Source organism: Macaca fascicularis, chromosome X (genome assembly GCF_037993035.2).
Source record: "Macaca fascicularis isolate 582-1 chromosome X, T2T-MFA8v1.1".
Taxonomy (NCBI): domain Eukaryota; kingdom Metazoa; phylum Chordata; class Mammalia; order Primates; family Cercopithecidae; genus Macaca; species Macaca fascicularis.
In genome coordinates, this window is record NC_088395.1 from 37,156,360 (window position 1) to 37,182,934 (window position 26,575).

The 26,575-nt window shown below is 45.8% G+C and overlaps 1 protein-coding gene across 1 annotated transcript; it reads right to left on the bottom strand.

The window, feature by feature from the left end:
- Window positions 1-6,470: 6,470 nt before the first annotated feature.
- Window positions 6,471-8,917, bottom strand: LOC102140892 (ferritin heavy polypeptide-like 17). Its single transcript, XM_045383528.2, has one exon. It carries the CDS (start codon window positions 7,437-7,439, stop codon window positions 6,768-6,770), a length of 672 nt encoding a protein of 223 aa, XP_045239463.1. The 5' UTR covers window positions 7,440-8,917; the 3' UTR covers window positions 6,471-6,767.
- Between the last annotated feature and the right edge of the window lie 17,658 nt (window positions 8,918-26,575).

Below are 26,575 nucleotides of genomic sequence, written 5' to 3' on the forward strand. Positions count from 1 at the left end.
AATGCACAAATTTGCCATTTATTTATTTAAAAGAAACTAAGAGACCCATTCCACTGGTCTGTTGCTTAAATAAAGTCTCCTATGGCTTGTGGAACAAGGAATTGAGGTGACAGCAGAACAGAAATGATGCAAAGACATTACCTCTTTCTGAAGCCAGGTGATTCTGACTCCATCACCTACTAACTATAAGGTTTTAGATAGTTACACTACTCTGAAACCATTCTCTTGATGTAACATAAGGAAGATCCATGTCTCACAGGGTTGTTGTGAGAAGGACACAGGCAATGTCTGGAAAGCACTTGAAATGGTACCTAATGTAACATGCACTTGACAAATACTTGCTATGTAAAAGCAAGGAGAAACATGCATTTATTTTTTTCTTTTGTGAAACTTTATTGCAGTATACATGACAAAAATTATATACACACACACACACACACACACACATATATTCAAGGTATATAATGTGATGTGTTGATATATGAATACATTGTAAATGATTACCAAAATCAACCCAATTAGCATATCCATTACCTCACATAGTTGCTTTTCAGTGGTGAGAACACTTAATATATACTCTCTTAACTTTCTAGGATATAATACATTATTATTAACTATAGTCATCATGCTGTACATTGGTTCTTCAGAACTTTTTCAACTTACAACATGTGTGTACTTTTTGAGCAGAAAAATGCCTCTCCTTACAGTCTTCTTACATCAGATGAATCGTAACAAATAGAATATCTACAAAGTAGCTTAAGTAGCAAGGTTAACTGCTTTTATTTATCAGGAACCCTGGGGCATATTGAATGTCGAAGTTTATACTTCTGACTCAATTATGACAGGGCTCTACACTGGGTTCTGCAATCTCTTGACCTTGTCCTCATGGATACAAAGTGGCTGCTTCTGCACCTAGATCACATCTCCATACCAGCATTCAATCAGGATGACAAGGATGAGGTAAAATTATTATTTTCACAAAGTGCTGTCATTTTATCAGGCAAGTAAAATTTTATTAGGAATCCATGTTATTTCCATTTATGTATTTGATAAGAACTCATTCTATCTGGCAAACTCTAGCAGCAGGAAATATTACGAAAACAAATATCTTGAAAGAGAAAAATTTTTTCCTGATTCATTTTGACTAGTTATTATTTATCCCAAGACACTGTCGACACCATGACTCTTAAAAATTCAATGTTCTCTTACTAAGGAAGAAAGTATAGAATGGTTTTTGTATCAGTAATCGATAGTCTGTCATAATCTCTTTTCTGAGATAATTGATTAAATCATGAGCATATTAGATTAGATGATTCAGGCAATTGCTTTCTGCCAAAGACTTGGTGGTGGTAGAAAATGTATGAGAAAGCTGCAATAAGCATTTTGGACAGCAAAAGACAGTTGAAATGTTAAACATATCCGGTGAATATTTTTAGATAAATTTAGGGTCTGTTCCTACAGATACTAAATATTTTAGTCTTTGAATGTTATATAGTCTCTCTCTCATCTACTAACTCTGACTTTGCAATTAATACCCAGCAATGGGCAATAGATAAATAAAAGGGCATGGCTCTGTTTCCATAAAACTTTATTATAAAGACATGATTGGCTGAATTTGGCTTATAGGCTATAGTTTGACAATCCATGGTATAAGACAGACCAGTTTGTGATAAAACAAAATGGACAAAATTGTGTCTGTGTGTGTGTCTGTCTGTATGCAAAATCAATGGACTGAGAGGATTCCAATTCACTTTAAATATTTTCAAATTCAATCATGTTGAAGTTACACTAAATTTTTGTTATGTTTGATCCAATACTTGCATGAAGGTATGACTTAGTGAGTTGAAACAGCAACATCAGTATTATTTCCCAGCTCCCCAAGTGTCTGCTCAGGCTGCCACAACAAAATACCATAGAGTGTATGGCTTAACAGAAACTTATTTCTCACAGCTCTGGAGGCTGGAAGTACAAGACCAGCGTAATCGCGTGGTTTCTGGTGACAGCTGTCTGATTTGCAAATGACCACCTTCTTACTGTGTGCTCAAATGGCATGGCAGAGAGGGAGAGAGAGAAAGAAAGAGCATGCTCTCTGGTGTCTTTTCTTGTAAGGATGATCAGACAAAGGCTCCTTCCTCAGGGCCAGCCTCATCTAACCCTAATTACATCTCAAAGGCCCCTGTAGTGTGAAGGGTCCCAATCAGATTACTAAAGGGTTTATTTCTGCTGCCCAAACCCTGAAGGCCAGGCCATGAGCCAAGGCCATGTTGCCCAGCCAGAGAGCGGGTGTCCCTGAGAATCCAAATATCCCAGACAGTATCTGAGAACCTACCAAGAAAAAGTCTCATCACTTAAACAAAGTAAGCAAAGAGCCAGATAATTAGCTTAAAAGTAGTTTAAAAATAATAAGCGGTGCAGATCTCTAACGCTGTCCTGCTGTCGTCCCGGAGTACCTCCTATGTAAATCCTAATAAACTCATCTACTCGCCAAGCTGGACTTCTCCACGTCATTTCTTGATCGCTTGGCTCACTCCCAGTTTGGGGGAAGGTATTTCTATATGATTCCAGGTTTTTCTCCTTACAGCCCCAACTTCAAATACTATCACCTTGGAAGATAGTGCTTCAACATATGCTTTGGAGGGTACATGAACGTTCAGTTGATAGCATTCTGCCCCCCAGACCCCAAAATTCATGCCCTTCTTGCATGCAAAATCCATGCTTTCCAACCTCCCAAAACAACCCTTATTTGTTTGAGGACCAAAACTGCCTTTGTAGAACCAGCAAATTAGCCACAAGATTAGAAATTATGACTCAGGAGTTATGTAGCCAGAGGTCACAAGGCTCGTAACTTCCCCCAACTGCTTCCATAGATAGCATCACTATTGTAAAACCTAAGATTGGTGTTCAAAGCCCTTCATTCTGTTGGACCAGCTGGTTCCACCTAGACTGGTAAGCTGGCTCAACGGGTCTTGTGATCTGACCCAGGAACTGACTCAGCCTAAGAGGACACAGCCTCAACCCCCTATGATTTAATCCTTGACCCAATTAATGAGGATGCCCCCTTCTCTAGCCCCCACCCACCAAAATATCATTTAAAAATCCTAGTCTCCAAATTTGGATCACAAGCACAGTGTTCTAGGAGTAAATTCAAGGGAAAGCTGGTTGAGATAGAATGGAGAGTGGGGCGGAGTATAGCACAGAAAGTTGTCACAGCACAACCTTCCTCCTGTCTTGGGACTGAGGTGTGGGGGGGTAGCGAAAACAGCCATATACCCTCCTGAGTCCTGGAGACACCTGACAACAGAACCAGCTTCTAAGGGTTTTTCCTTCTCAGTACGCAGGGCGACTTGATTACTAGACATGCAAGAGAGACCCCCAGTGGCAAAGTGTAGAAGTGAAGTATTTTCCCAAAGCATGAAGACCACAAAGAAGCATAAGGGTAGAGGATGGTGGCTTCTAGCCCATTATCTTTATCAAACTAATGCAGGGACAGAAAATCAAATACCACATGTTCTTACTTATAAGTAGGAGCTAAATGATGGGAACAAGTGGACTCAAAGAAGGGAACAACAGACACTGGGACCGGAGGGTGGAGGGTGGGAAGAGGGAGAGGAGCCAAAAAATAGCTATTGGTTACTCGGCTTAGTACCTGGGTGATGAAATAATCTATACAACAACCCTCCATGACAGCAGTTTACCTACATAAAAACCTGCACTTGTTCTCTTGAACCTAAATAAAAGTTTAAAAGAGTAGAGGATGATAATGGTGATGATGGTGATAAATCATGGGTACCACATAGTGAACATACAATGTGCCAGGCATTGCTCTAAGTAATTTCCATATATTAACTCATTAATCTCAACCCTATGGGGCTAATGCTTTTATTATCCCTATATGGAGAAACTGAGGCACAGAGAAGTTAAACAACTTGCCCAAATTTACCCAAAATGAGTGGGTAAGATGGAATTTGAACTCAGGCAATCTGAGGTTAAGAAAACACTACACCAAATTTTCTCTCCAAAACAGGAAATTAAGAAGTCCCCTCAGTCAATTTAAAGTTTGAAACCTCAAAAATCGACGCTTGCTCTGTTCTTTCTCATAAAACAGTTAAGGGGCATATATATTTCAATAGGTAACAGCTGAGGCGAAGTCAGAGCATTCAGAAGTCCTTACAGCAGGCAGAGAGAGACAAACAGCGAGAAGACCAAGTTTGACTAAGATGAGTAAAGAGACAATAGCATTTTCATTTTCTGGAAACTGAACTCAAAGGGCCAGAATCCTAATTTTTAAGAAAAGTGTTAAAGTGCACTAATATGGAAATGTGGAAGATAATTATTGCACAGCTAAACTTGTTCATATCTTAATAAATGCTTATATGGTTTGACTGTGTCCCCACCCAAATCTCATCTTGAATTGTACTGTCATAATTCCCACATTTTGTGGTAGGGACACAGTGGGAGATAATTGAATCATTGGGACGGTTTCCCCCATATTGTCCTACTGGTAGTGAATAAGTCTCACAAGATCTGATGGTTTGATAAGGGGAAACCCGTTTCACTTGGCTCTCATTCTCTTCTCTTGTCTGCTACCATGTGAGACATATCTTTCACCTTCCACCATGATTGTGAGGCTTCCCCAGCCACGTGGAACTGTAAGTCCAATAAACCTCTTTCTTTTGTAAATTGCCCAGTCTTAGGTACATCTTTATCAGCAGCGTGAAAAACGGACTAATACAATGCCCAAAACAATCCGCTAGCTTTAAAATGATGCGAGCTACATATGTGTCTCTGACTAAATTATACAGTCTGTAATTTTTTTATTTTTACCTTTGTAGCCCACAAAAGAAACAAGATTTTTTTGTTTCTTGTTTCTTTGTAGCTTTCTTTTGCGGCACAGAAAATAGATGTTTTAAGTATTTTTCAACAGACATGGACAACGTTATGGTTTACATAGGTGGAGGTTTTGCCTTTGGTCAAATAGAGAGTGGACTGACAGAGGAGAAGAGTTTTTAAAGGGGAACGAGAAAAAAATCATAGAGAAGCAGATGTATCATTTCCATATGGAATCTTCTTCTTACTAGGAAAAATACCTTTCTATACGTAGCTATAAAGAAAAGGTAAAAGGCAAACTTTTCTCTATATCTTGAAAGGAGAAACCAGAGGCCACATTGAGCTTCACAGGAACAGGATGATTTTGAGATAAGCTTGGGGCAGACATTGGGAATAAGATAATAAACCTGGGGCAGATAAAGGTCAAGGTGGGACCAGCAACTCTCTGGGTGTGCAAACACCTCAACGATCCTCTAAATGTTAGCTGCCCTGCACTTTGGACTAGATTTGTCATACTCTCCCTTATACTCTCTTTCTGGTGAGCTCATCCAGTCACATGACTTCAATACCATGTATAAAATGTCCCCAACACGTCTACTTCCAAACATGACATTTTTGCAGCTCCTTGATTCATCTTTCCACTTGGGTGTCTAATAAAAATCTGATTTTACATGGCATGCATTCTCCGCTCCTCCACCCCGGGGACCCCTGCAACCATCCCCAGGGAGATAATAACACCATCATCAGTCCAGGTGTTCAGGTCCAAACTTCAGAACCTACATTATGTTCCCCCTCTCCCATTCCTCACCTCCTGTCCATGAGTAAAGTTTGTCTCCTGTTGTGGAAAATCCATCTAGAACTTGTCGACCTCTTTTCATTTCTTCAGCCACCATCACAGCTCAAGCTGCACTAGTCTCCTACCTGAATCAGCTACGCTGGCTCTACCTGCTCTGCCTTCAACTCTCTGCCACCCCTCTACATTCTTTAAAGCAGACAGTCACTGTCTTGACATTTGGGGGCATTTATTCTACTTTACATTTATTCTACTCTATATTCAATATTACAAATTTGACCTTCAGCTTTGACCTTATGTTTTTCAGTCCTTCTTTTGAGCTGTGTGTTTGTTTTTTTTTTTTTTAACCAGCTTTAATGGGAGAAATGGTACAATTGAAGGGCAATATGCAGGAAATCACCCCCTATCTGTGGGGAAGGCAGCCTAAGGCTCAGTCCCATTATCCGTGTCACTCAGGGTGAGCTTGCCAAAGAGGTACTCTGCCATACTGTCCACCAGAGCCCCCATCTTGCTTCCCAGAAGCAAGAATTCCTAGTACTTGCATGTTTTAAAAATATGACTTTTCATGTCAAGTTAAAGACTATATTATTTTTATCCCCACCCAATCTCATTCCCTTCCCTTTTTCTCCAGAGGCAACCACTAGGATGAATTCCACACCATGCTTTACACCTTACCGTGCATACGCACCAACAGATACCATGGCCCAAGACTGCACACCCCACCCGACCCCATCCACCCCACCCATCTCACCCCACCCTACCCCACCTCACCCCACCCCATCCCACATGCCCTCAGAGTTTATAAGGGGAAGACTAATGTGTTTTCCAGGGACCCATAGAATACCTTTTCCCTCCACCCCCGCAGATCCTGAGCTGCATGCAGATGGGACAGAGCTGAGTGGAGAGACTGCTGGATACCTACTTCAAACCTGCATGGAGATGTGCCCTGATTCCTAAAAGGTGCGAGTGTTGCAGACACGCGTCAGCTGGACACCTTTATTGCTTTGAGAACAGGTAAGTTTATTGCCAACAGCGGGAAAACTGAGAGGAGAAAACTGAAGAGAACGTTCTGAAAGGGCAACATGGACGCCCCGCCTGGTGGCCGTACCCGGGGAAGGCACCCCGTGGCTGCGGGGCCCCTCTGGGCTCAAGTGTCTTTCTCGCTGCGGCCCAGGGTGAGCTTGTCAAAGAGGTACTCTGCCAGGCCTGCTGCCGGAGGGGCCCCCATCTTGCGCAGGTTGCTCAAGTAGCCACCCAGCTCTTTGATGGTCTTGGCCTGCTGGTTCAGGAAGTGGTTCTCCAGGAAGTTGCACAGGTGGGGATCGCCGTTCTGCTTGGCCAGCTGGTGCAGCTCCAGGAGACTCTTGTTGATGTTCTTCTCCAGGTGGAAGGCACACTCCATGGCTTCCAGCCCGCTCTCCCAGCCTTGGCGCTCTGGCTTCCTGATGTCGTGAAGGCAGATGCGGCCACCGCGCAGGTTGTGCAGCCTCATCAGCTCCTGGGCGTGCTCCCTTTTCTCCTGCGACTGGCGCAGGAAGTAGCGGTCAAAGTGCTCCAGGGCCGAGTCGTCCTCCTCAAAGTAGGAGGCCATGGACAGGTACACGTAGGAGGCGTGGAGCTCCAAGGTGATGTGGGTGTTGACGGCGGCCTCACAGCTGGGGTGGTGGTACCGTTGCACCTGCGACAGCGGGTCCAGGGCGGGCAGCGCGGGCGCGGGGAGCAAGAGGGGAAAAGCGGTGGGGTCGCCAGGGGCCCGGAGCGTGTAGCGGTATCGGCATGGGCAGTGGCGGCGGCGGCGGGGCCCTCGGAGCACCACCATGGTGGACGACGGCGGCGGCTGGCGGAGGGCGGGGTCCTCCAAGCCAGGCGGTGGTGTGGTCGGGGGCTCTGCGGAGGGGCCCGAAGTGGGCGGTGGAGACCGTTATCGGGGGAGGCGCGCGCACCGTCGGGTTGGCGTGGGGTGGTGCGGAGCCGCGCGGGCCTTCCGACAGGTGGTGGGGGTGGGGGAGTGCGCTGAGTTCCATGGGTGGCCCGGGGAACTGGGCACTATTAGACCTCTGCGCTACCTCAATTCTGCAGTAACTTTTCTAGTTACCAAGGACTTTCGCCTGTCCCCTGATTGTTCCCCTCTATGACAGCTTGTTCTCATTTTATAAACCTCTTGTCTTTCTTAAACTCTGAGAGTATGTTCTGGTAACGTTTTCTTCTGTTTCCTGTATTATATCCTTTTTTCCCTCCTCCAGAATTAGTTCTATTTGTGCATCTTCCTCACTTTTCCTAAATATCTAGAAAACGTTTGTCCGTTCATGATTGGAATCAAGGACTGGGTTAGCCTTGGTGACGAGCATGGATCTAATGCACAGTGGTGAGTCTGGATGACCAATAGGATTCTCCCACGGACAGGAGGGTGGAGTGTGTCAATTAGGGAGTGGTCATCTCCTTTGGAGATAAAGGTATAGAGCTCCCAGGCAGAGTAGGAACTATTCCAAATGCCCAAAGCATGGTATTTCTCTGGCATTGGAAGACTTTAGTGGATCTGTCTTCTAGGTAGATGTCAGCTTCCCTTTAAATGCTCATCCATGTCTGCTGCACCCTGAAGCTCAATTCTCTCTGCAGGAGAGATGGCTCCACATTATAGAGAATGTGATTTCAGATATGTTTTGAGGATCAAAGCTTAAACACCAAAGACTCCGTTTTTAAAATTTACTTTGAAAAGTCCTCTATGTTCATGGTTTTTAGGTACTCAATAACTAATCCTCATGTCTTCCCTGCTGAATTTAAAACCAATTAGTAGACACAGGACTCAGCTCACTGAAGAACAAGCTTAGGTCTGTAGCAAAATGAACTTGCTAGTACTTTTCAAATCTTCCAATTAGAGAAACTCACTGTGGCAGAATGACTTCATCAAAGCTTATTTGTTTTCATCTTGGTCCACAAGTAACCATATTTTTCAAGCTACTCTTGTGATTTCATGGGGTCATGTACTGATTTCTGGCTATTGGAATAAGAAAATAACTGATGTATGGCTAAATAAGGCCTAGTTTATAGTACACACCCTGTGCAATCCATGTCTTGTGTGAAGAGGAGGAACAGACCCTACAATATGACATATCCAATTTGGAGAAGGAGCCTGGAACTTTGGATAACGTGTGGAGAATGTCCCCTCATCATTGTCACCACCAACTTGCACTGGACCTTGATAAAAACAAAAAATAAAAATTTACTTTAAAAGCTAAAGAGATTAGGAACATTTGTTACAGGAGCTAGCCTCTTCTAATAAATCAAATTAGTTAGTCAAAGAAGGTACTGGATAACCACAGGCTGTACCCACAGGGTCCTGTAGGCTTATGGCACTGGAGTGCATTCCAGGATACACACATACACACACACACACACACACACACACACACATATATATATATATATAAATCCCTCTGCTTTTTTCCTTCTGGAGAGTGAAATTTAAAATCCCTCATTGGCCAGGAATGGCAGCTTACCTCTGTAATCTCAGCACTTTGGGAGGCCAAGGCAGGCAGATTGCTGGAACCCAGGAGTTCAAGTCCATCCTGGGCAACATGATGAAACCCACCTCTACAAAAAAAATTTGAAAAATAGGCATGGTGGCACACAGCTGTAGTCCCAGCTACTCAGGAAACTGAGGTGGGAGAATGGCCTGAGCCCAGGAAGTCAAGGCTGCAGTGAGCCGTGATCCCACCACTGCATTCCAGCGTAGGCAACAGGAATGAGAGACTCGGTCTCCAAAAGGAAAAGAAAAATGAAGAATCCCTCATGGACTCTTGAGGATCAAGGGAAAAGGTTTTCCTTCTGTCTCGATGTCCGGAATAAAATCAGGCTCGTCCTTGGGTACCTAACCTTAAGCCAGGAACACAAAGCACAGGGGCAGAGATCACGACTATCTGACCCCAGAACCAGTCAGCTGTGGTGAGGAAGGTGGGACATGTAATGATATAAAGCACTCCTGGAACCACATACCTGGAATCTGTGTTTGTGTGGAGCAGTTCCCCAGAAAAGGGGAATGCTAGTTCCAGGACTGGTGGTGGGAGACTAAGCAGGTGGTACCACAGATAGTACCATTCAGTCTTCCCTACTGAGCCTTGAGGTCTGCAGAGTTAGGAGGTTCCCACGTCTGTCTGTGTCTCCCACACTGCACACCATGCCGGCGCTTAGCACATTTCTTCTCCTTTGGAAAGGAGTATAGTGAGGAAGAAGCAACAAAAATGGGCTAGGAAAGCAAAGGAACAAATTGTTGGAGGTAACTGTGAGAATGGAAGTGCGGTCAACTCCCAATTACAAATGTGAAATGCCTTTAGGCAGCATGCTGCCTCAATGCTCTCTGTGAGGCCGAGGGTTCAGGAGCATGGCCACAGTGAGCACTGGTTAATAAAGTTGACCAGGGGCTGGGCAGGGTGGCTCACACCTGTAATCCTAGCACTTTGGGAGGCGAAGGAGGGTGGGTCACCTGAGGTCAGGAGTTTGAGACCAGCCTGGCCACCATGGTGAAACTCCGTCTCTACTAAAAACACAAAAAAGTAGCCAGGTACGGTGGCATGCGCCTGTAATTCCAGCTATTCAGGAGGCTGAGGCAGGAGAATCTCTTAAACCTGGGAGGCGGGGGTTACAGTGAGCCGAGACTGGGCCATTGCACTCCAGCCTGGGCAACAAGAGTGAAACTCCGTCTCCCAAGAAAAAAGAAAAAAAAAAGAAGGTGGTGAGGAAGCCAGTCTCAGCTCTGTCACCAGAGAAGTAGGTGATTTAATGAGTCCGTACCAGACTAGATGATTTCCTACATCCTTGGGAATCCTCATAATTTTGTGAGGTAAGAATGGTTATTGTACCCGTGAGAAATCTGTGATCCTAAATATAAAACCCTTGCCTAAGATGATACAGAAACAGAATTCAATGTCAGGGCTGATGCTCAACTAGAACTGTGGGACCACAGTCAGGTTTCCAATGAAATGCAGTGTAGTGAGGTTGCTGGGTCATATAATATCTCATGGCGTCTCTCTGCTTTAGTGAGCACAAAGATATGTAGAGAGAAGCAGAAAGTAGCTACTGTGATTCCGTAGCAGCACAAACTACCGCCCTCTCTTGCCAAGTGTTCCTGGGACAGCCCTTTCCTCTGGCAAGGTCAAGTTTCTCCTACGCAACTTCACAGAACAAATGCTCCTTTTTCAATCTGCTGGGAAATGAGTTTAAGTAAATCGTTTTTAAAAATGTGAGGCTATAGTTTGAGATAGAACAAAGCTTTTCCTCAGGAGGCTGCCAAGCCTCTCTTCGTGGATGGGATGAGGAGTTTAGGCTTGTTATCACTCCTCTGATGTGCTAACCAACACTTTAGGATTATGCTTGATTTACATACTGTGTGTCTGCATTTTAGGTGGCATTTCTTTATAAAGTGTTGGTCCCCCATCCTTGTACAATGGGGATAATCAGCATTTAACTATAAGAGTACAGCTGATGCTTGGATTGCCTTTCCTGGTAGGATTAAAATACATTTTATTTAGCACCCCACTCCTTCTCCAAAACTCTTGTTCCTTAGTCCATTTTCTGAATAACTGGTGCTATCTGTGTCTGATTATTTCTAACTTGACTGTAATTATGTGACTTCTCATGAAGATGTTCTTCCTTCCTCCATCTCTTAACAATTTGCTGCACAGAAATCCCAAATAATTGTTACTGGTTACAGACACCTATTTGGCTTATGTAGACCAGCAATTCTCAAACGCGATCCATAAGTCTCCCCACTGAATTTCTGAGTCTGTTGGTGCAAGGTGGGGGTGATATGAATGACAATTTTCAGGGTCCTTATTCTGCATTTAATGTTCAACAAGAGAATCAGCTTCATTTCTTCCAGAAACTAGCACACAGAGCAATGGGAATCATCACTGATCCTAAATGCTCTCCTGATAGTTATTTTATGATTGAGTGCATGTGCTTCAAAGCTGAAATACCTTCCTTCCATGTTTTATTCTAGAAGGATTTCAAATTGATGACTCTGTCACTCGTGGTAGGAGACTGTGACTCTCTCATGGAGAGTTCTAGTCTAGCAGTGGCCGCAGTACCTCTTTACTGCTTGTCAAATCATCCATTTTATCCAATGAAGAGCGTGAAAGAGGAGTGATATGGTTTGGTTCTGTGTCCCCACTGAAATCTAATCTTGAACATAATCCCCACCTGTTGAGGGAGGGACATGGTGGGAGTGATTGGATCATGGGAGCAGTTTCCCCCATGTTGTTCTCCTGATAGAGAGTTCCCACAAGATCTGATGGTTTTAAAAGTGACAGTTTCACTTGCACTTTCTCTCTCTCCTGCTGCATGTAAGACATGCCTTGCTTCCCCTTTGCCTTCTGCCATGATTGTAAGTTTCCTGAGGCTTCCCCAGCCATGAAGAACTCTTTTGTTTATAAATTACTCATTCTCAGGTAGTATCTTTATAGCAGTGTGAGAATGGACTAATATAGATCACATGTACTGGCAGAATGGGGTACTGCTATAAAGATATCCTGAAAACATGGAAGCAACTTTGGAACTGGGTAACAGGCAGAGGTTGGAACAGTTTGGTGGGCTCAGAAGAAGACAAGAAAATGTTGGAAAGTTTGGAACTGCCTAGAGACTTGTTGAATGGTCTTGATCAAAATGCTGATAGTGATATGGATAATGAAGTCCAGGCTGAGATAGAATAGAAAAACCCATTTTCTGAGGAGAAATTCAATCTGGCTGCACAAATTTGCAAACACAAGGAGCCACATGTTAATAGCCAAGACAATGGGGAAAATGTCTCCAGTGCATGTCAGAGATCTTCACAACAGCCCCGCCCATCATAGGCCCAGAGGCCTAAGAAGGAACACCGGTTTCATGAGCTGGGCCTAGGGCCATGCTACTCTGTGTAGCCTCAGGGCATGGTGCCCTTCATTCCAGCTGATCCAGCTCCAGCTTCAGCTAAAAGGGGCCAAGGTACAGCTCAGGCAGTTGCTTCAGATGGTGCAAGCCCCAAGCCTTGGCGGCTTCCACATGGTGTTGGGCCTGCGGGAGCACAGAAGACAAGAGTTGAGCTTTGGGAGCCTCTGCCTAAACTTCAGAGGATGTATGGAAATGACTGGATGTCTAGGCAGAAGTCTGCTGCAGGGGTGAATCCCTCATGAGGAACTCTAGTGAGGCAATACAGAGGGGAACTGTGGGTTTGGAGCCCGCACACAGAGTCCCCACTGGGGCACTGCCTAGCAGAGCTGTGAGAAGAGGGCCACCATCGTCCAGACCTCGGAAGGGTAGATCCATCATCAGCTTGTATAGTGCACCTGGAAAAGCTGTAGGAACTCAACATCAGCCCGTGAAAGTGACTGCGGAGCTGTGCCCTGCAGAGCCACAGTGGTGGAGCTGCCCAAGGGCATGGAAGCCCACTCCTTGCATCAGCATGCTCTGGATGTGAGACGTGGTGTCAAAGGAGATTTTGGAACTTTAAGATTTGATGACTGCCTGGGCACGTTTTGGACTTGCATGGGGCCTCTGGCTTCTTTGTTTTGGCCAATTTTTTTTCCACTCAGATGGGAAAATTTACCCAATGCCTGTACCCTCATTGTATCTTGAAAGTAACTAGCTTCCTTTTGATTTTACAGGCTTATAGGCAAAAGGGACTTGCTTTGTCTCGGATGAGACTTCAGGCTTGGACGTTTGAATAAATGCTGGAAAGAGTTAAGACTTTGGTAGACCATTGGGAAGGCATGATTGGTTTTGCAACGTGAAAAGCACATGAGATTTGGAGGCGTCAGGGGCCCGGTGATATGGTTTGGCTCTGTGTCCCCACCTGAATTTCTCATCTCAAATTGTAATCCTCAGGTGTTGAGGGAGGAACCTGGTGGGAGTGATTGGCTCATGGGGGCAGTTTCCCCAGTGCTGTTCTCATGACCATGAGGAAGTTCTCATGAGATCTTCATTGCCAAAAGCAGTGTTATGAATAAAGTTAACTTTGGAAATTAAATTTAAATCATTTTTGCATTGCCAGTTAACATTTCTAAGAATAGAATAACCATGTTTCCTTCACATAAATCAAGTGTACACATTCTCCTAGATTTTTTTTCAAATCTCTATTTGCCCTTTTTCTGTGCAATAAAATATTTATGTATTTTTGTATTTATGTATTCTCTCATCAAGAGTGATGAATATTTTCTTAAGCTCACGTCATCCAACAATAGTGTTATTTAAATAGTGGAAAAAGTTACCAGGCAAGCTTTTGTAATCTACTTAAAATATAGTATAAGTGAGAGAAGCTCATTTTACTTTTTATTTTTAATTTTCATGGGTATATAGTAGGTGTATATGAGGTACATAGGATATTTTGGTACAGACATGCAATGCAAAAAAACATCATGGAAAATTGGGTATCTATTTCCTCAAGCATTTATTATTTGTGTTAGAAACAATCCAATTCTACTCTCAGTTATTTTTAAATATACACTTAAATTATTATTGACTATAGTCACCCTGTTGTGCTATCAAATACTAGGCTTTAATCATTCTTTCTATTTTTATGTACTCATTTACCATTCCTACCTCCCATCCCTGGCCTCCACTACCATTACCTTCCAGAATAGAAGGTAACCATCCTTCTATTCTCTATGCCCATGAGTTCAACTGTTTTGATTTCTAGATGCCACAAATAAGTGAGAACATGCAAAGTTTGTCTTTATGTGCTCGGCTTATTTTGCTTAACATAATGAGCTCCAGTTCCATCTATGTTGTTGCAAATGACAGAATCTTATTCTTTTTTTTTATGGCTGAATAGTACCACATTGTGTAAATGTACCACATTTTCTTTATTCATTTATCTGTTGATGGATATGTAGGTTGCTTCCAAATCTTAGCTATTGTGAACAGTGCTGCAGCAAACATGGGAGTACAATATCTGTTTGACATACTTATTTCCTTTCTTTAGGTATATACCCAGCAATAGGATTGGGACTTGCGTCCCAAGCCCAATAACGCTGTGGTTTTTGTAGAGTAGTAGAGGTGCTGCCTTGGTGGTTTTGGATAAGATCCAGAAGAATTCTCTGGATTACCGACAGAGACACTTGGTCTTTTCCCTTACTTTCTCCTAAATATATGGAGTCTCCCTCTCTGTGCTGAGCCACCTTGAACTGGGGGTGTGGTGATGTAAGCACCCATGTAGCCACCACTGCTGGCAGTGTGCCGGGTCAGACCTCTAGCCAGCACAGCACTGTGCCTTGCTCAAGGTCCTTCCCTTCAGAGTGGCGAAAAACTGACTTCTTATGTAAGCTATTAGTGTGAGGAAGAATAAACTAAAATTGATTCTCAATTTCTTTTGATTGCTAGCACAAAAAAGACTTATGGAATTTAAAACTTCATACTAAATTCAACAATAAATGTAAAACAACTAAAGCTATTTTTTTTCAATACTTATGTGTTTAAACTATGTGTAAAATGATCTTCCGTATTCTGCCTTGATTACATTTTGGGGGCATGAATTATTTCTTAATTATGGACAATTTCAAAACATATAAATTCTCATGTTGTCATCTCACAGCTTTAAAAATTATTACCTCATGGCAAACTTTCTCACCTTCTACCTGATATATTATTTTGAAGAAAATCAAGGACATTATATCATTTCATTCATAAATATTTCTTGATATATTTTTCCAAATGAGAACTCCTTTTTATATTAAAAAATACCACACTCCCATTAATTTTGTTTTCAGATTATGGATTTGTGATTATAAAGTCAATACAATCACTTTCAAAGATGAAAATTTTGTTGTTAGAAAAAAATGTGTGTATTTTATTCTGTGTGATTGTTGCTGAGATAATGTTTTATGTCAATTAGCAGTTATGTGAGACACCACTCTAAAAAGCAAAGCACTGCAGTCAGCAAAGGATCAGGAATTATGTTTTCCCCTATTTTGATGGGAAAAATACAACTGCAGAGTTACATACAAGCCAACATAGAGCTACTAAATGTTATATATAAAGTTTTGGTGCCGCAAAAGAAATAGCACTCGAATATAAAATTTCCTTTTAATTCTTAGCAAGGCAAGTTACTTCTCTAGAAGGGTGCATGCTTACAGATGGAGCAATGGTGAGCACACACTTGGACAAGGGAAAGGAAGGGGTTCTTATCGCTGACGCACATGGCCCCTGCTGCTGTGTCATTCCCCTATTGGCTAGGGTTAGACTGCACAGGCTAAACTAATTCTGATTGGCTAATTTAAAGAGAGTGACAGGGTGAGTTGTTTGGCAGGAAAAATGGTTATGACAGAGCAAGTAATCGGAATGAATCAGGGTGGAGCAGATGATTGAAATGAGTCAGGGTGGAGCAGGTTATAGAAAAAGGTTGCTTTATGAGGAAGTTTAAAAGTAGAAGGTAAAGAATTGAACATACTGACATATTGATTATTTGAAAATAAATTTAGAACTCATATCTAACAACCCCTCCCCTGGTGTTTCCTTACAGCTTTCTTTTCAAACCTTTTTTTAACATGTCTTGGTTTAGTTGTTTTGCTTGATTTTCCAAAAGAAGAAACTTCTCTGGATAAGGTGGAGGATAGTTAAGGGAGGTTTTAGCATGTGCCGTTTTTATGAGCCTCTGCATCAACCTGTGGATGCATGGTATGACACAGCACCTGACAAGAATAAGTATACCCATTATGGCTGCAAGGGAAGTAACAATTGAGGCTATTATTCCTTTCCATTTACTGAACTACTTTTCTAGCTATCCTGTAAAGGGGTCATTTACCCCTGAGTTGTTGGCTAACTCATTGGACAGAGCAGTCAGACCTTGCAATGCCTTTGTTATCCTTCCATCAGGGGCGGTGTTGTTTGGATGAAGGTACAACATTTGTTGGAACCGAACTGTCAATTCCCTCCTGGGCAGGGGTCGCCGCGAAGGATCACCGACACGAGATTCACAGCAGAGAGTTATTTATTACTAGCGCGCTAGGGTCCCAAGCTCTAAGTTGGCCCTGGGACCCCGACTGCTTGTTACAGGCTGTTTATATAGGCAAACACAAGTTCAAACACAGCTTATGGCGCGAAATTCAAACAAAGCTTAAGGCGCAAAATGATTGGGTCTAGCTATGGCCTGAGCAAGGTGTCTTATGCTAATTGGTTAGAGCAGGACCTTATGAGGTTTTTTCCTGGAGTTGTTGATTCCGGGAACTTCGAGGCAGGGTGGGACCCCCGGAATTGGCAGGGTGGGACCTCATGAGGTTGTTTCCCGGAATTGGCAGGGTGGGACCCTATCAGGGTGGGTCCTTATCGAGGCAGGGTGGGACCCTATCCAGAGCCACCTGGTGTTAATTTTTTTCTATATGAGGCCTAGTTTCTAAGTTTTATGAGGCCTAGTTTCATTCCCTCCTCTTTTTGTGTCAGAGGCTCAATCTTGAGCCTCTTCTTCAGTCCTGAGGGTCTGGTATTGTTGGGTCAGAACCATAGCATGTACTATGTTTAATCTATTTTTAATAAGGGTGAGTAAGCGGTTGAGTATGCATGGCCCGAAAGTCAGGATGAGCGTGAGCAGGATGAGGGGTCCTAAGATGGTGGAGATTAGGGTGCTAAGCCAAGGGGATTGGTTGTACCAATTTTCAAACCAATTTTGCTGAGGTTCTCTCTCTTTTTTTCTCTTGTCTAATCTTTCTCTTAGTTTTGCCATAGAATCTTTAACTACTCCTGAATGATCTGCATGAAAACAACATTGCTCTTTCAGGGCTGCACAGAGCCCGCCCTCTTTCAGAAAGACAATTTCTAGTCCTCGTCGGTTTTGTAATACAACTTCAGACAGAGAAGTCAAGGACTCTTCAAGTTTTGTGATGGATTGTTCTATGGCTCTAAGATCTTCATCTATGGCTACTCTAAGTTGTTGCAGATGATGGTTACCATGCACTAGGGCTGCTGTCCCGGTCCCAACCCCAGCCGCTACCCCGATTCCTAACATTATGGCGAGGGTGAGGGAGATAGGTTCTCTCTTTGGTCTAGTATGAGTTTTTTGCTCATACCGGAGATCAAAGGAGTCTCCAGAGTGATAGTATACTCGGGGAACAACTTGTACCAACACGCAATAGTGGGTGCCACTGCTAAAAACGGCTGTGGATACACAGGGGGTGAGCCCAGTGTTGCAAGCCCACCAGTCCGTCTCGGAGGGGACCAAATAGTGATTGGAGCTGGGTACTGTCAAGGTTATATTACAAAGATGCTGATGACTAGGGGGCACTTGGCCTATGCAGGTTCCCGACCCAGAAACTTCAGCCAGGGTTAGTTTTCTTTGTTGTTCCCATGCGCATCCAGTAGGATTGGCGGAGTTAGTGAAATTATTAGTGGAGGCGATGCCTTCATAGTAAGGGGGGCCTGTTGCCAGACATAGCCAGCAAGAGGAGGTAAATTCTGGCTTTGTCTGGTTTAAAGCGAAATAGGAGCCCTTTATGAGATTTAGGAGCCTGGCACCTATTCCCAGGTCAAGGGGCCCGCGGGTGACGTTTTGGGCTGAGGGTGTGTATTTAGAGGAGGTGGAGATTAGAGGCGGGGAAGTGCTTTTAGGAGCTCTTGGTTGGGGCTCTCTTGGTGCAGGAACCAGGGGCTTCCTTGTTTCTGATAAAACTTGGTTTGGTCCTACTGCGACAGGGGCTGTGATAGGGTTGACTATTAATTTGATTTGGATAGGGATTCCATACAGTGGCTTTTGGTACAAATATAGGCCCCATATTAACCCAGATATCCAACGGTTATCAGATTTTGCTGCATCTTCAAACTTGATGCGGACCAGATTGCAAGTTTTTGAATATCGGGTTCTGGTGCAGCGCTGGACAAAGGACATGGTTATGTACCAGGGTTTCGTGGCCCATTTCCATTCTCCATCATTAGTAGTTATACAGGACCAACTAGCGCAAAACAGGGCATCTATTTCTCCACAAGTTTTTCTCATTTCTCCTGTCCTGAATCCGGGACAGGCATAGAACCCGTTCTGGCTTACGGACACCCTTCTAGCCTGTTTTCTCCATTCTCCCCCTTCCATGTCATCTATCTTTGCTATTTTGTCTAGGTTGAAATAGAGGTCAGAAGGCCGGGCGCGGTGGCTCAAGCCTGTAATCCCAGCACTTTGGGAGGCCGAGGCGGGTGGATCACGAGGTCAGGAGATCGAGACTATCCTGGCTAACATGGTGAAACCCCATCTCTACTAAAAATACAAAAAACTAGCCGGGCGTGGTGGCGGGCGCCTGTAGTCTCAGCTACTTGGGAGGCTGAGGCGGGAGAATGGCGTGAACCCGGGAGGCGGAGCTTGCAGTGAGCCGAGATCACGCCACTGCACTCCAGCCTGGGAGACACAGCGAGACTCCGTCTCAAAAAAAAAAAAAAAAAAAAAAAAAAAAGAAATAGAGGTCAGGGAACCAAGTCCCCATAGGAGCAATTTTTGAGGTTTTACCTAAGACCTCATGAGTACTAAAATCAATTACCTGCCAGGTCAGGTTATATGGCCGGTGGGGGTTATTACTGCCAGTGACGCAGGGAAGGAGGGCTAGTAATAAGCAAGGGGCTAGATACGAGAGAGTCTTATCTTGAGCTGGTCCTCGGAGCGTTGGAGTCTCCATGTCTTAGGTGGAGTTGGTCCGGGCGTCTCTGGAGCAGCCTTGGCGTGGGATGCGTGGATCCAAGTGGAGATTCCGTCAACCTTTATGGCTGTGGGCGTGGTCAGGAGAACAATGTAGGGTCCTTTCCACCGAGGCTCTAGTCCTTGAGTGCGATGCCGTCTAACGTAGACAGAGTCTCCCACCTGGAAGGGGTGACTGGTCTGTGGATGTCCTGGTTGGTACAGTTCTGCCAAGAGGGCCCAGATTTGGGCCTGTACTGCTTGGAGTCCTTTTAGCCGGGCCTGTAGGTCAGTCTTAGGATCGGAGGGGGAGAAGGAATTAAGCAAGGTTGACAAAGGGGGAGGTCCTCCGTAGAGGATTTCATATGGAGTGAGCCCAAAACGGTTAGGCGTATTTCGGGCCCTTAACAGAGCTAAGGATAGGAGGCATCTCCAATCTTTTAAACCAGTCTCTAAGGTCAATTTAGTAAGGGTCTCTTTTATTGTTCTATTCATTCTTTCTACCTGTCCTGAGCTCTGGGGTCTATAGGCACAATGTAATTTCCAATTAATCCCCAATATCCTGGCGAGCCCCTGACTTACCTGAGAAACGAAGGCCGGCCTGTTATCTGACCCAATTACCTTGGGAAGTCCGAATCTAGGAAAGATTTCTTCCAAAATTTTCTTGGCTACTATGTGTGCCGTTTCTTGCCGGGTGGGGTAGGCTTCTACCCATCCTGAAAAGGTATCTACAAACACCAGTAAGTACTTATATCCAGCATAGTGAGGTTTTACTTCAGTGAAGTCTATTTCCCAATAGACTCCTGGGCGGTTACCACGAGTTCGTTTCCCTTCTGGCACTCGGGTAGCCCCAGCGTTTACCTGCTGACAGACCTTACAGGCAGATGTCAATGTCACTTGTTCTACGAGGGTACTTGCCTTTGGGATTAGAAAGTCAGTTTTTTCTTTTTTTTTTTTTTTTCTTTTTTTTTTGAGACGAGGTCTCGCTCTGTCACCCAGGCTGGAGTGCAGTGGCCGGATCTCAGCTCACTGCAAGCTCCACCTCCCGGGTTCACGCCATTCTCCTGCCTCAGCCTCCCGAGTAGCTGGGACTACAGGCGCCCGCCACCTCGCCCGGCTAGTTTTTTGTATTTTTTAGTAGAGACGGGGTTTCACCGGGTTAGCCAGGATGGTCTCGATCTCCTGACCTTGTGATCCACCCGTCTCGGCCTCCCAAAGTGCTGGGATTACAGGCTTGAGCCACCGCGCCCGGCCGAAAGTCAGTTTTTTCAATCAGTAATTTTAGCTTTCGATTACTCAAGTGTGTCCAGGCATGCATCTGCTGGATCATTGCCAGGGCCTCCTTTTGGGGAAGGACTATTTTTCCTCCTTTTTCCCAGTTTTTAGTGTCTTTGTTTTCTATAGCCCCTATGGCCTTTGCTTCTTCCTGGTCTTCTGGGGTATAAGTATGTTCAATAGTTATGTGGCTGGTTTCGTCAGGTTCTGTGGCTAGGGTCAGTACTTCCGCCATGGCGGCTTGCCTGGCTACTTGGTCAGCCTGTCTGTTTCCTACTGCGACTGGATCCTGTCCTTTCTGATGCCCGGGGCAGTGAATTATAGCCACTTCTTGAGGAAGAAAAAGGGCTTTTAATAAGGCAATTATTTCAACTTTGTTCTTGATTTCCTTTCCTTCTGAGGTTAGGAGACCTCTTCTTTCATAGATACTTCCATGAGTATGAGCTGTTGCAAAGGCATACCGGCTATCAGTATAAATGTTAGCTTTCTTTCCCTTGGACAGCTCTAGGGCCTTGGTTAGTGCTATTAACTCAGCCTTCTGTGCAGACGTGCCAGGAGGTAGTGATTGTGCCCAAATGGTGTGGCCATCTACTACCGCCGCTCCCGCCCTCCGGGTACCTGAGTCAAGGTAACTGCTGCCGTCTGTGTACCAGGTGTGATCCGCGTCTGGGAGTTCTTGGTCTTTAAGGTCTTCCCGTGTTCCATGGGTCTCAGCCAGTACTTGCCGACAATCGTGTGGGCTTGGTTGGTCTTCTGGTACCGGCAGCAGCGTAGCAGGGTTTAGGGTGACCGGAGGGCCAAACTGGACGCGGTCCGTGTCCAGTAGGAGGGCCTGGTAGTGGGTTAGGCGTGCGTTGGTTATCCACCGGTCCGGGGGCTGCCGCACTATGGCCTCTAGAGCATGTGGGGTAATAACAGTCAGTGGCTGCCCAAGGGTTAACTTAGCAGAGTCCTTGACCAGCATAGCGGTGGCTGCCATGATACGAAGACACGGGGGCCAGCCGGCCGCCACAGGGTCCAGCTTTTTAGACAGGTATGCTACCGGTCTTTTCCAAGGCCCTAATTTTTGGGTCAAGACCCCTTTGGCAATCCCTTGCCTCTCGTCCAGGAAGAGGGTAAAGGGCTTTGAGGTGTCCGGTAACCCAAGGGCCGGGGCAGACAAGAGTGCTTGTTTTAGTGCCTCAAAAGCCAATTGATGCTCTGTCTGCCAGGTGAAAGGGGTGCTCTCCTTGGTGAGTGCATAAAGGGGGGCGGCCAGTTCAGCAAAACCGGGTATCCACAAGCGACAGAACCCAGCAGTTCCCAAGAATTCACGTACCTCCCTGGGATTTCGTGGTGGTGGAAGGCGAGCCACTGTCTCTATGCGCCCAGGGGTGAGCCACCTTTTCCCTTCACTCAGGATATATCCCAGATATGTTACCTTGGTCTGACAGAGCTGTGCCTTCTTGGCGGATGCCCGGTATCCTTTTTTACCCAGTGCCTGGAGTAGATGCCTGGTACCTTGTATACAGATTTCCTTTGTAGGAGCAGCCAAGAGGAGGTCATCCACATACTGGAGTAGAGTCACTTCTGGATTTTGGGTCCGGAAGTCGGTCAGGTCTCGATGAAGAGCCTCATCGAAGAGAGTGGGAGAGTTCTTGAATCCTTGGGGAAGCCGGGTCCAGGTCAATTGGCCCGAAATTCCTTTCTCAGGATCCTTCCACTCAAAGGCAAAGAGTTCTTGGCTTTGGGGGGCCAGAGGTAAACAGAAAAAAGCATCTTTTAAATCTAATACTGTATACCAGTTATAGCCTGGTTTTAAGGTGCTGAGTAAGTTGTAAGGATTGGGGACCGTGGGATGGATGTCCATGGTTCTTTTGTTAATTTCTCTCAAGTCTTGGACAGGCCTGTAATCCTGAGTACCAGGCTTTTTTACTGGCAGAAGAGGAGTGTTCCAGGGCGAGCGACAAGGTCGCAACACTCCGAGTTCTAGAAATTTGTTAATGTGCTGCCAAATTCCTATATGAGCCTCTCGGCTCATGGGATATTGCTTGATAGACACGGGCACCGCCGTGGGCTTTAAATCAATTATGATTGGGGCTTGATACTTAGCTAGCCCGAGTCCTCCCGTTTCCGCCCAAGCTTGGGGAAAGTCTTGCAACCAAACATCGGGGAGGCTAGTGATGACCGGAGCGTCGAAAAGCCGATGCTCATCTTGCAGAGACACAGTTAAAATTTGGATGGGCTGACCATCCCGATCTAATACTTGGGCCCCAGTCTCGGAGAAGTGGATTTGGGCTCTGAGCTTGGTCAGAAGATCTCACCCTAGGAGGGGGTAGGGGCATTCAGGTACCACCAAGAAGGAATGTGTCACCATTCCTTGTCCAAGATTAACTGTCCGGTGGTTAGTCCACTTGTGCAATTTTCCCCCTGTTGCCCCCTGGACCCAGGATGTGCGGGAAGACAGGGGCCCGTCTGCCTTTGTCAAAACTGAATGTTGGGCCCCTGTGTCCACCAAGAAGGTGGTGGGATGCCCCCCTACAGAGAGAGTTAGCCGGGGCTCGGGGGGGGCTCCAGAGCCTTGACACCCCTATTCGCTATCTTCACCTAGGGTGAGGACAGCGGCAGGTTTCTTTTGGTCTTTAGGACGCTTGGGGCAATCTTTAATCCAATGTCCCCGTTCTTTGCAGTAGGCACACTGGTCTTTTTCCACTTTTGGCCGCCTCCGCTTCTCTCCCTCTCTCCCTGGTCCTTTCTCTCTCACAACTGCCGCCAGGATTTTTGTTAAATGCTTATCCCTCACTCGGTCCCTACGATCCTCTCGCTCCATCTGTTCCTTTGCTAACCTGGCTTCCTTTTCCTCAGGGGTTTCTCTCTTATTATACACTTTTTCTGCCTCCCTAACCAATTCCTGTAATCCATAGGTTTGGATTCCATCTAGCCTTTGGAGTTTTCCTTTGATATCTAATGCAGCTTGGTCTATGAATGCCATAGCTACGGTAGCCTTATGTTCTAGGGCCTCTGGATCGAATGGGGTATACATTCGGAACCCTTCCAGAAGCCTTTCCATGAAGGCTGCTGGGCTTTCGTCCCTTTCCTGAGTTATGGTCCTTACCTTGGCCAAATTTGTGGGGCGCTTTCCTGCCCCTTTGAGACCCGCCAACAGAGCCTGGCGATAAATTCGGAGACTCTCCCTACCTGGTGCCGTTTCATAGTCCCAGTCTGGGCGGGTGAGGGGAAATCCCTCGTCTATTTCATTGGGAAGTTGGGTTGGGAGGCCTCCTGGTCCTGGCACATTTTTCCGGGCCTCCAGGAGGACTCACTGCCTTTCTTCAGTGGTTAGGAGGACCTGCAAGAGTTGCTGGCAATCATCCCAAGTGGGCTGGTGAGTGAGGAGAATGGATTCTATCAACGAGGTTAGGGCCTGGGGGTCTTGGGAAAAGGAAGGGTTGTGGGTTTTCCAGTTGTAGAGGTCAGAGGCAGAGAAGGGCCAGTACTGGACCGTGCGATTGACAGTACGGAGGGGAAAAAGGGAGGACTGCCAAGTGGAAGGGCCATCTGGGTCCTCAGTCCGCCGCAAGCGGAGACGTGGAGGTGTTGGCGGCGGCGTCCGAGGGGTGAGCTTGGGCGGGGCTGGAGAAGGAGACGGGGTGGAGGGAGGGGCCGAGGGAGAAGTTGGAGAAAGGGTAGGGGCCGAGGCAGTAGAGGAAAGAGCTGGGGACAAGACAGGGGGCAAGGGTGAAGCGTAAGGTGGAGGTCCCAGAAGGGGGTTCTGAGGTGGAGGAGGCAGGGGGTCAAGAAGGAGGAGATCCCTCTGGGGTTCATCTGGGAGGACTGGCTTAGGCGGGTCCGGATTCCGATTCTTTGGGGCTTCTAAGGCAAGGAGGGTAGATTGGGATGGGGAAGGGGAATGGAGGAAGGGTTTCACCCAAGAGGGAGGATTTCGGACCAGATCCTCCCAAATAATTATGTAGGCCACCTGGTCCTGGTGTCCGAGTGGCCCAGGATCCATCACTTTTGCTTTAACCTGCAAGATAATTGAGAGGTTAAATGTTCCGTCCCGGGGCCACTCCCCATGGAGGGTTGGCCATTCGGACGAGCAGAATGTTTTCCATCGTCCCTTACGGACATCTACAGAGAGGTGGTGGGCTCGAGCCCGGACGTCAGGGAAGTGAGTCAGGGTTAGAGACAAAGGAGTCATCAACGTCTGTCCCATTTCGTCCACGTATAACAAGGACAAAACGAAAGTAACAAAAATAAAGACCAGACAAGTAAGGAGAAGCCGCGCGACCAGAGAGTGGCGCCACAAGATCACAAAATATTCAGACGGCAGGGGTGGCCTGCCTACAGATTTGAGGAGGCTGACTGAGTCATCAGCCTTCTCCCAGACTACCGCCAGGGCGTCCCCCGGGGTGTAAGTGGGAAGGTGCCGGACACGTCTGTCCCCCTTCCCCACTTAATTCAGAAGGATTCAGAAGGAGTACTCCCCAGAGTTCAGAGTTAGCCGGCAAGACAGAACAAAACGAAAGTAACTGGTAGGTCCGTTCAGTCAGCAGTCCGTGGCCCGGGCCAGATGGGTCTCCGCCGGATGGGTCGGGGGTCCTCGGACGACCCCACTTCCCGGCCAACGCACCAAATGTTGGAACCGAACTGTCAATTCCCTCCTGGGCAAGGGTCGCCGTGAAGGATCACCGACACGAGATTCACAGCAGAGAGTTATTTATTACTAGCGCGCTAGGGTCCCAAGCTCTAAGTTGGCCCTGGGACCCCGACTGCTTGTTACAGGCTGTTTATATAGGCAAACACAAGTTCAAACACAGCTTATGGTGCGAAATTCAAACAAAGCTTAAGGCGCAAAATGATTGGATCTAGCTATGGCCTGAGCAAGGTGTCTTGTTCTAATTGGTTAGAGCAGGACCTTATGAGGTTTTTTCCTGCAGTTGTTGATTCCGGGAACTTCGAGGCAGGGTGGGACCCCCGGAATTGGCAGGGTGGGACCCCATGAGGTTGTTTCCCAGAATTGGCAGGGTGGGACCCTATCAGGGTGGGTCCTTATCGAGGCAGGGTGGGACCCTATCCAGAGCCACCTGGTGTTAATTTTTTTCTATATGAGGCCTAGTTTCTAAGTTTTATGAGGCCTAGTTTCACATTGAGTTTTAATCATGATGCAAACTCCTCCTCTTTCTGCTAATATCATGTCTAAGACTATCCTATTTTCCCAAGCCATCTCGCTAGTAGCCCCTAATTGTTCAGCTATTCCTTTAACAGCATCTCTAGTGTAGTTAATAATCACTGTTGGTGGTAGTAGATGTAGTTTATCCAATCTACATTTTTATTAATTGTTACCTACCAAAATATTGACTTAAATCCTGCAGCTATTTGATTTTGTGTTTTAAATTGATCTGGTATTCCCTGTGGGACTCCAATTGTGTCTAAATAGATGTGAGAGTCTAAAGACCCATAAGGGGCTTCTCTCGCTTTACATTGTCTTATTTTTCCTTCCTCTGGTTGATGAAATGCCAGGGTGAAAGGGATAGCCAATTGGACTAAAGCACAAGTGCCACTCCAGTTATTTGGCAGAGTGTCCAGTAAAGGTTCACCACAATACCACCACACATCCGTTCACAGATGAACAAGGGCTGACTGATTGATAAGCTCTTGAAAATTCTTAAGCTCATTGCATCCCTTCAGGTGTCCAAGGAATGCTGAGTTTCCTCCCTGTCATGGGAGACAGGAAGTGAACTTAGTGTTGGGAGACAGAAGCTGGATGGCCCCCGGGGGCCGACCCACAAAGTGGCAGACTTTGGGATATAGCAGAGAGAGCTTGGCACGACTTATTATTCCAGGCTGTAGAAACCTGGAAAAGAGCTACCATGCAACCCACGCCCAGTCAAATGGAGGACCACCTTAGTAGAAAGGGGACAATCTGGGCCTCTGGCCTGCTGCCTCCCAAGATGCTACTCAGAGGTTGTAATGGTTAATTTGATGTGTCAACTTGAGTTGGTTACAAGGCACCCAGATATGTGATTAAGCATGATTTCTGAATGTGTCTGTGAGGGTGTTTCTGAAAAAGATTTGCATTTGAATTG

Coding starts and splice junctions, on each gene's coding strand:
- LOC102140892 (XM_045383528.2), bottom strand. CDS start 7,439: ATGGTGGTGCTCCGAGGGCCCCGCCGCCGCCGCCACTGCCCATGCCGA.